The sequence below is a fragment of the Galeopterus variegatus genome, unplaced genomic scaffold (assembly GCF_000696425.1).
Source record: "Galeopterus variegatus unplaced genomic scaffold, G_variegatus-3.0.2 Scaffold2559, whole genome shotgun sequence".
Lineage (NCBI taxonomy): Eukaryota > Metazoa > Chordata > Mammalia > Dermoptera > Cynocephalidae > Galeopterus > Galeopterus variegatus.
The window spans coordinates 169,238-180,183 of NW_007728670.1; the positions used below are offsets into that span (position 1 = coordinate 169,238).

The 10,946-nt window shown below is 37.6% G+C and overlaps 1 protein-coding gene across 2 annotated transcripts in view; it reads right to left on the minus strand.

The window, feature by feature from the left end:
* Window positions 1-660: 660 nt before the first annotated feature.
* The window catches only part of LPGAT1 (lysophosphatidylglycerol acyltransferase 1), a 78,904-nt gene continuing 68,618 nt past the window's right edge, over window positions 661-10,946 (minus strand). For both annotated transcript variants that reach the window (XM_008582292.1, XM_008582293.1), the window contains exons 7-8: window positions 8,711-8,817; window positions 661-6,828 (exon numbers count right to left, since the gene is read on the minus strand). In XM_008582292.1, the coding sequence (XP_008580514.1) occupies window positions 6,677-6,828; window positions 8,711-8,817 (259 nt within the window). In that variant the 3' untranslated portion in view covers window positions 661-6,676. The remainder of the gene's footprint in view (window positions 6,829-8,710; window positions 8,818-10,946) is intronic.

Here is a 10,946-nt window from a genome sequence, read left to right on the forward strand (position 1 = left end):
TTGTAGACAGCAGCCTTTGGCCTTCCGTTGTCTTACAACACTCCTGGGATCCTCTTCCTAGCACTCATTCCAAGCTTTTCTGATCTCTGTACTTCTAGGTACCTATTTTCTTTTCCCTCAACTGTCCATCGGCTGGTCCTGATAGTGTCAACTGAAGATAAGACCCTTCTCAGGGAGTTTATGCATCAAAAATGAAATAAAGGGATGGAGATGCAGTAATTGATATTTTAGGGGAATCCCAGCCCCATGTTTTCTCAGTGACACCACTAAGATAGCTGCTAAAATCAGGAGGATGGCTGAGTGTTCTCCTGCCTCAGGTAAGGAAATAGTGAGAACCTGACCATCTCCATCTGGAGTGAGCCTCACACCTACAAGGAGAGGCAACAAAATCTTCCCAGGGGGAAACTCAGGAATGAGCTCTGTGATATGCTCCATGTGTACTAGCAGAAAACATTGTTCCAATTTCTTCTTTTGTAAAATGGGTTTAATTTTACATACCTGGTTAAGAGTAGGTTTTTGATTATGAAAGGAGCCTGTCTCATTTCCAGTGGTTAGCCAACCCTTCCCCCATGTTCTGTCTGTGTGTCTACGTGATCTGAACAGTTAAAAGTTAGATTATGTTTCTCAAGCCTGTAAGAGTTAAGAACAAGGTTACCCAAATCCTGAGAGGTAAAAATTTATTGATCTCTATCATATCAGCATGTTATGATATGGTCGTACCTGCTCATACACCTTACTTCTTAAGAGCCAAAAAAGGATTTTTTCCCCTTTAAAAAATACATTATTTCAGCAGGATGAAACATTTTAAAAACAAATGTATTCATATTAAGTGGGAATTAAAAACAATGGCTTTCTCCCTCCCCCCTCCCCCCCAACTCATGAGGAATAGGGCTGGTCAGCAATAGATCTCTGAGTGCTTCAAATCTGCTTTCAGGTCTCTGTCCCAATCTGTTCTCTGTCTTCCCTAAATCCAGATAGAAAAAGAAGAGGTAGACTGAACAATAACTATTTAACTCATTTGGTAGATTGTGCGAGATATTTAAATACATTTAAATTTTTCAGAGGAATCAATCTATGTTTTAAACAAAAAAATCGATGTTTTAAATGCTTAAATCAAAATCTTAGAGATGCCTATACCTTTTTAACTAGCTTTGAACAATGAAAGCATAAAACCAACTTTAGAAATTTGCAAGCTTCCCGTGTACTTCAGGAAAAGTCTGCTTTTATCATATTCTTCAAAAATCAAAATCTCGCTCTGCAGGACTGATGTTAATGCTTTTCCCACACTTTAAGGCCCCTGCCAGGGTCAGTCATAGGAATTTCCTGAGACCAGTGAGATTAACTATGAGAAGTTTATTCAATATTAATAGTTAAAAACAACAACAACAAAAATAGGACAGAGCAGTGGTGTGCTGGAGACAGCTCCTACTGGCTCCCAAGAGCCAATCATTAAATTTTAGAATACTGCAAGCAGTTAAAAGTGATTATTAAAATTAAATTACATAAACTTATAACTAGTGCTGAAGCTAAAAGTAGTTTTAGCTTAATGAGTATAATTTGTACCAGGGTAAGATACCGTTTAACAGTAGATCATGTATCAGATTGAAAGACAATAAATTTACTGGGAAATGAGTGAGTGGATTATGATGTAATACCTTTTTTCAAATCGTGGTTGAAATGTAATCATAGGTTGGCTATAAGAGTTCAGCAAAAAGCAATTAAGTATTCTGTGAGATTCAATTGGCTATATGGAATTTACAATACAGTATTTATATGTTATTATTTGTTAATTGTATTATACATCTTTGTTATCAGCAAAATTTATAACAAGCTTATGTATACTTGTATACATAATTTTTTCCCAGGAGAATGGACTGTCAAACATTTACCAGCACACCACTGGATGGGGAGGAGAGGAGGGGGGAAATAGTTTAAAACCAAAGGAGGAGGTCTGATGTTTTTCATTTGGTTTTTCAGTTTGTCCTCAGCATCCAACTGCCACGTATGCTCTAAGTTCATGCTTACAGATGTTAATGCCCACATGGCTCCTGTAAAACACAAACACCCCCTACCCCCTGCCACCACTACTAAGAATTAAGGGCACTTTACTTGAAAAAAATCAACTTTATTTTTTTCTAGGTTAAAAAAAAAATAGAACCAGCTATTAATTTTTGTTGAGAAAATGCTTCTTTTGGCATTCACATCTACATCTCTGAAAAGGTGATCTGATTACTAAAATCATCCCAAATGTGTTCATAGACCAGATCCACATGTGACCAGCCCTTTACAGAAATTAATTACAGTTGCCACAGCCTTTACATTCATTCTTATCACACATTACAACATGCAAACACACATAGAAAGAAAGGTCAACAAGCTGAAGTAATAAACATTACAGCAGTAGGAAAATGAAAATCCGTCTGTATAAAATAAATACAACTTTGTAATAACTGTAAAGAAAATGAAAGCACTTAATAAAAATAATGGCAGTTGAATGTATAACTGTCTCATTACCCAATCAAAATAAGTTACTGTAAAATGCATAGACTCCTCACATGGAAAGAATTTGTGCATCACAGTCATTTGTGTTCAACAGTTTTACACAATAAAAATAAAGCCATTCAAGATATGTGTGCATACTCTGCAACTAGAATACGCTTAAAATTTTTTTGCTATTTAAACTGTTTTAAAAAAATATTAAATGTAAAAATCCTCAGGTGGAAATTTTGCAGAAAAACCCATATTTTATCTTCCATATGGCTACAGTCACCCTCCCCCAACAGTTCAGCACCCTCAGCTGATTCCCAGGGTCTAGTTCCTAATTGTTGGGGATTGGTGCAAAATGATTACAATAAAGCACCAACAAATGACTACTCCAGAAAACACCCGGTCCTTTTGGGATCTAGAGATTTCCAGGTGGTTTTGGTCCCAAACGTATTAGTCTCTACAATGCATAAAATGAACAAGTAAACCTGCTGCTCAGTGCTGCTCTTGACTTTGCCTTTCATGTTAACAGATGTAAGGCTCACAGCACTGCAGGGCAAAAAATACAACAAACCATTTTTATCCATTCTTTGTGACCAGAGCCAGACATGCTCATAATGATAACTGGAGTGAAGTCCTGTGTAATGACTTCAAAAAAAGAACAAAAAAAAATAATTAACTCCTCCTATTCAGTAGTGCAAATAAAACATTTTCTTTTTAAATATAAAAAGAATCGAAGAAGACTACCAATGATTAAAGACTACTTTCTACGACTATGACCAGGTCCAACTAGTTCAGAAGAGTCTTAGGGAGTGATTGTCAAAAAACATTACTAAGACAAAGCCACAAGAAGTGAGCAATACAAGCAAAGAACGAAGAGGCGCTCTTAACACCAGTCCAAATGAAAGCAACCCTAGAGCAGTGTTCTGAGGTTTACATTTGGTGATTTAAGATTTCATTTTCATAAAAAGGCTTGAGAACAATTTCAATACCACCAACTCTTGATTATTCAGGCTTTTGTACTTCCTCTTCCTGACAGCTGTCTGTCCATATCAATTTCACTATTCATTAGCACAGTCATAAACACATAGGCAAAAGAAATTAACAAACAACTCAAATCATTTTTTAATTAGTAAGCATTGCTAGAAGAAAAAAAAGTTTGATGAGAATAAAAATTCAAATTCCTAAATAAAATTATTTTTTTGGCCTACCTATGACTTATTGACTGGATTAACCATACAGTAATTATCTAGCAATTCCTAGTTCCTCTACTGTGGAAAATTAAGCATTGGTTGTAATATCAAAAACTATTTAATAATATGACAGATCTGAACTCATGGCTACCTTTTAAAAAAATCTACTATTTATATTCTCAACTAATTTGTTTGCTCACCCAAAACATCATTTTCCATTCTGTAGTTTTTCTTTACCTTCCATTGCTTATAGGTTCCCCAACAATATATGCATATTTCAATACCAGTAATTGTTTCTGAAGTTAAGAATGAACTGCCTTGGTCACTCTGTTAGTCACTGGACCTTCCTGTGGCCAAGCAGATGCTCCCAGGATTCCAGAATGAGTTCTCAACCCAGGCTGCCGTGGGAATTTAGGCAGTCCAGCCAAGCCAAGGAGTGCTGAGATTCTACAAGCTACTTGTATAAAACTGGCACAGTTTTATTTTCTTTTCCCTTAACAAAATGTATACTCCTTTCATCTCACTTCACAAAGAAAGTACAAATTAGGAATTTTTATTCAGTTCTGTACAGTGGCACATTGCTTTCTCCCCAGATTGCCATTTAAAAACACTGATTCTCTTTTTTACATTCCCTAGTGCAAGCAGAACTCCAGTTACTGATAAGGAAAGCATTATGAATGCTCTCAAACAAACTTATTTTCAAACAGAAGAGAGACAGCATGTTGATAAAGAATCAAAGAGGGATAGGGCAGATCAAATACACATCTATTTACAACTCACAAATCTATTTTCAAAAATTAACTCGCATATCTATTGCTATTTGTCACCTTAGAGGCTGTGGAAATGACACTGTGCTTGAAAAGTAAAGCATCTTACGGGATGGTTTGCTTAATATGTGCAGAGTATACTTAACAATATCATGTTCCTTTGGAGTGATGGCAAAAGTGGCCCTAAGTCACATTTATGGATGCATGTGTGCATTTTTTTTGGATAGGAGAACTGGTCATTCTACCTGGTAGCTCGCTTAAGCAATGAGGAAAAGGTCTATTAGCTAGGACTGTGCATGTTATGCTTGACAGTGAGCAACTTCTCCCCCAGATGTCTGATTAACCTCTCAAATGAACAATTTCATCTTGTGATTTAGTAGGCCTCAAATATAAGTATCGTTAAGCTGCTACCTGGTTTCCTAATATCCATATCTCTAAATTGAGATTGGTTTCACTTATTCACTTGTCACTGTAGAACACATAGTGAAATGCTCAGGTTTCAAGAAAATTTCATTTTATAACAGTGATTACCAAATGAAATGCATTAACACTGTCTTCTGCATTTTACCAGTAGTGTAATATTCAATGAGGTATTTCAGTTCTCTTTCACATACACACTGAGTTATCCTGAAGATGAAGCTGCTGTGGGCTTGTATTTGGTGTTGCTTTACCTTTCCCACATAATTGTGGGAAAATTCACATCCTTTCAGTTTTTTGGTTTTTAAATAAAAAAACAGAAGACATAAGCATTTATGTTTGTTTTATAGCCTACTTCTCAGAATTGTTATTTGTGTGATTAGTGACAACAGGGGAATCTACAATGCTCATATCACAGAAAACTACCACTGACTTGCTAGGATCTTAACAGTCTTACAATCCTAACCAAAAAACATACTCTATCTCAACACTGATGCACTACCAGCACTTTTCAAGAAGAGTTCAATTCCCCTGTGAGGTAAATCACATGAACATAGTGACAAATAAAAAAGGTTTTCTAAAAATAGAAGCTTGACTTTATACTCTTCAAAAGCAATTGGAAGAGACTGAGAAGCCTTCTGTGCTGGTCTCTCTCCTGGTTACATTCACCCTGAGAGGGGAGGCACCTTGATATTACTACAGGCTACCATCTGCACAGGTTCTGGGAATACCATGTGAGAACTTGTCGCTATAAGCCACCAGCCTTATTTTTCTAATAAACTAGCCTATTTCCCCTTAAATTGATCATTTAAATGCTTTACATTAATTTCTTTCAACCATCCCCAAATGCATTTAGTGCTAATGCCAAAATGGAAAAGAAAAAAAAAAAGCCTCTAAGCTACAAATAGAGGCATCCTGTCAGGGTGGTGCCTGATGCAGGGTAGCACTGGAGAACATCAGCAGACAAAAAACACGCAGAGACAAGACAGCCTCTCAAGAATCCGACTCACTGATTCTGCTTACACTGGTTTTCAGGCTATATTACTTTGCTATATTTGCATCTGATAAAAGTGCATTTTATAAAATACAATTATCAGTCTATGATATGCCTTCTACACAAAAAGAGAAATTAGGTGACCCCGCACTCATACAAGGGAAAGCACTAGAGCATGTAAACAAGGTGTTGGGCTGAGCTAGCTTTTGTAAAGGACACATTCTCGTACCAGAATGGGTTTGGCGAACACTGCTTTTCCCCCACAGAGAATGCCAACACCGTACCTCAGTTAACTGTTGAGGACTGGAGTTTGTTACTGCAAATGACAGGGAAACAGTTCTTCAGAAGGTGCCAAGCAGCTCCCCTCCAGGTTACTAGTAACGCAGCATGAGGTGGTGGGAATGGCGGTGCTCTAGAGAACTGCCCTAACATACACTACTAGCTAAGAGGATGAGTACAACTTTCTGAGCTGGAACTAAATGATCAATTACTGTATATCTGGTGGCAACAGAATTTCTCTCGGATAGTCTTCTAGGATGGTTTTATAATTTCCTCTTCTCCAAATGTGATGTTTGCTTATATATGGGGTAGAGTGTATCTTTTTAAAACATGAAAAGTTCTTAAAATATATTAGCAGGTATATTACTGATCCTCATTGTAGTAGAATTTTAAAATATCCCAAAGGGGGATAAATATTAATCCATCCATTGAATTTTCTTTGCTTCTTTTTTATATATTCTGATTTGCACATGTAAAATATTTCACACTTATGAAAGTCTGAACTCCTATGGTGGTGACTTTGACAAGTCCAAAGTCAATTCCTAAAACAGGCAATGGTAAAAATACCGAATGATGTTGTACCACATATAGCCTGACAAAAACGCAAAAGACTGTATGAGAAATATCCACATGTTGCTGAGGGTCATTTCCCTGGAAACAGCTTCCTTATGGCCCTTTAGAGGTGGAAAAGCTCCTAAAAGACAAGAGGGAAATATTAATTTGTTTTACTGTAGTGGTAGGTCTCCTGGAATAAAAGGTGAACGTTATTTTAACTAGAGTTGTGGTGCTTTGTTTTGTTTTATTTTAAAAGCATTTCCTGAGCCTTCTTAGATCTTAGAGAGAGGTCTCATTTGAAGCACAGTTTCCACACTGCCTAGCCTTTTCCTGCCTCTGAGCCTCTGCCTGGGATGCTTCTCTTCCACCTCAGTAAATGGTTGGCTCATCTGCATCCTTCCCATATCAGAAAAAACAGCTGCCCCCTGATCCTAGTCACTCTCTCTCACCTCCATGTTTATTTCCTTCCTGGCACTTTCCCCAATCCAGACGGTCTTGATCTCTTTCTTTCTTTCCACAAACTTGTTTACATCTGTCTCCCACTGGAATACAGTCTGCGTGAGTGCAGGCACTCTAGCTGCCTAGTTTCCCACTGGATCCCTAGAGGTTTCCACAGCAGTCAGGACACAGGATGTAGGAAATTGACATTAATAATTTCTGAAATAGCATAATTCATACTAATTCCCCTACTTACAAATTAAATGTTTTTTTGCTACAAAAAACTGATTGCCTAATACTGACATTATTATCAAAAGGCAATATGTTTCATGAAATATATCTTAATAAAAAGAAGAAATACAAAGTAAACACATCTTTAAATTTTTTTCTGGAAAGGAAAGCTAGACCATTTCAGAGCAACATTACCTAAGGTCATCTCCATAACACTTTTCAGCATTTCAAATAGTCTTTGTCCTTGCTGATAATCCCCCAGGGTAAGCTGATTCATGAGGGGATTTACTTCTCACAAGTGATTATTATAGAGTGCACTTTCAAGTTTCAAGGTCTAATATGGAGATAGCTGTCTTAAAAAGAGGTTTCCGTTATTGTTGCTACAATTTAGGGCAAATACTGTAAGGCAAGAGATTGAGGTTGAGACACCTTGCTGGCCTCTTATCATCTCATGCCTTCTCAACCTTCTGTTAATCTAAAACCCCATGGCCATCCTCAGATCCAGGACAACTTTCTGTTCATCTTTTCCCCCTACTGTAGGTGCTGAAAACAGGCCTACAACATAGCAATTTGTGACAGCACTTTGGCAGTGCCTGGCATTCTACCAGCGTCAATTTCTTTCCTAACTTCCTTTCTTCCTCCCTCACCCTTCCTCCCCTCTTTCTCACTGCCTTGCAGTTTTCATAGAACATAGAGAATATTAAGAATAGAAGGCACCTTAGCGTAAATAGACTCTTGTTTTTTCCCAAGGAGAAAAGTCTAAGATTGTATCCATGAGAACTTAAAAAGTAAACTTTATCCCTACATGTAAAGAAAAGAATAGGAATGTAAAAATGCAGTTAAAACTGAGCACAGATAACTGCAATATGATATTAAACAATCACATGCAAACATGAGAACTTAAAAAGTAAACTTTATCCCTACATGTAAAGAAAAGAATAGGAATATAAAAATGCAGTTAAAACTGAGCACAGATAACTGCAATATGATATTAAACAATCACATGCAATGCAAAACTAGAATGTTATTTGCTGCTTCAAAAAACACCCCATATGACTGCATATGTATGATTGTAGTCATCCTCCGATTCTGTTCCTATGATTTATATCCATTTGTGTGACATTATACTCATCATATGATCCTTGCACACAGGCAGACGAAGTAACAGCCTAAGTAAATTTAAATTTAACATTTCATCTTTACAAAAATTCCAAACTGAAATTCTTAAATATATAGAAATACTTTGATTCCTTTCAGATATCTTAGAATCGAAAAATGGTTATTTCTTTTAAAGTATACATTTAAAATTATTGATAATTTCAGAAACGTATGTAATAGAAGATACTATGTACCTGTTTCATAAAAATGAGATAAGAGGTCCTCTTTTTCAATAAACCGCTGATAGAGCCAATTGGTAAGGTCATCAGTCTCCAGAGGTACATCTTTAACTGGAAAGATCCTATTAAGAGTTAGGAAAAAAGGGCAAAAACTACTTTAATTCAGAAGTCAAAATCACTCAGAACCACAGCTTAACCTTGGTGATGAAAAGCTGAATAAAATTATGGAATCACCTTTTGCTTTTACAAGGGTTGTTTCTTCAGCTTCTCAAGGTATCTTGGTTTTTAAAAATTGTTGTAGATTACACAGCAGAGCTCATCTATGCATTCACTCAAACATTCACTAACCTAATATGTGTTAGGTCCAGTGCTAGATGCTAAAAACATATTTTTAAGTCATCCTATATCTATGAATAACTGAGAATAACTATGTCTTCCCATGTTTGTGGGTATAAGTAGAAACAGTATTTAAAACAGATGACGTTTTAAAAACGAAACTAAATCAGGACACATTTAGTCATTCAGTTAAATGCTAGACTAAATAATTCATCTTAGCAATGTCCTTTTGGTGGGAATGTCTGAGAACCAGACAGAATCTGCCCAAATTGGTGGCTTTTCACTAATTATATGAGATACTGATTTCATAAAGAGACAACTTTTACTGAGCAGAGTGGCTGGTGCAACACTACTTACCTTTATGGGAAGTTTTTCAAATTACAATGGAAAATTTTAGACACTCACAAAAAGAGAGAAAAGGGTTAAGGAACTCCCATGTACTATTAGGATTTTTGGAAGTGGTCCATTCCCTATATAGTCTTTCTTCCTCCAAGTCACCTTCTTGTGTTTGTATACCAGAGTGTAGGCTGGTTAGATTACCAGTTATCTGGTAATGCTTCGTTGTTTGTTCCCATTTACATACGTGGGACTAAACAGCTGACTGAAAGCTCTTGGCATGGGAGTGGAGTCTGCTGACGGTGAGCCTCACTGAGGATTACCTGGCTGGGCCATTTAAATTGGTCCTTCCTCTTGAACTCGCCCACTTCCCCAAAGAAAGATCCTCTAATTTGCTCCTAGAGAGTGAAGGCCTGATTGCTGGCTTTCTGGTAGCTAGGGAGATAAGAGGGCTGGGAATCCGGGCACTCAGCATGCTGATGTCACTTCACTGTGGGCCCTCTGCCTCAGCATACCTGCTGTTCCTCAGTCCAGAGAGCCTCTATTTCCCAGAGCAAACCTCCAGTATCTCTGCCAGGGTAGGGAAAGAAAATCTCCTAGCAGTGGGATGTAGGACAGGGCTTGGGGGACCTGAGTTCTTCTTAAACATATTTCAACCAGTCTTCCCAAGTTTAGCAACACTTCCAACCTCATTTCCATAGGTGCTGATGCTGCCAGGTTTTTGGAAGTTCTATTGTATACGTTGATTCTTGGCTTTCCTACAGCAGTCTTCGGGTTCTGTTACACTATTTACTGATCCACCTGTTTCCCAACTTCCCAAGTTTCACTGCCATTGTCTTTCCTATTGTTCTCCTCATCCTTGTGGGTTTAGACCTTAAAAAACCCACTTACTGCTATTTACTAGGATTTTTGGAGGGAATGAAAGTAGACATGAGCTCAATCCATCACCACTTTTGAAAGCTGTGCTATTATTTCTGAGAGGTCTGAGATGATTTTCTGTCTTTGGCCAGGGTCTACCACTTGCCATTCTTCAAAGGGGCCTATATTGCTATTTCAGGTTTAGACAAAATGCATGTCAGTTACTTAGAAAATATTTTAAAATTATAATGATGGATATCATCATAAAAACACTAAACTTTTATAATATACTCAAAGGATTAAAAAATGACAAGAATGCCTATACTTAGATTCCTTCAAAGGCTTTTCGTAATTGCTCATGTAGCATGGTCATTTGCTCACAACTTGAAAAAAAAAATTAGGACCATTACTTATGAATCACGTTATAATCACATCCCTTTCTCTTGTTATTTAAACATTTAAAAACCAGATTAGGGGGCCGGCCCGGTGGCGCACTGCTACAGTGCGCCGCTTGAGAGTGTGGCGACGCTCCCGCCGAGGGTTCGGATCCCACATACAGACCGGCCGCTCACTGGCTGAGCGAGGTGTGGGCGCAACACCGAGGGTTGCGATCCCATTGCCGGTCCCGGTCCGGTCCGGGCGCAACACTGAGGGTTGCGATCCGTTGCCGGTCACGAAAAAAGACAAAAAAAAAAGGAGAGAAAAAAAAAAAAAAAAAAAA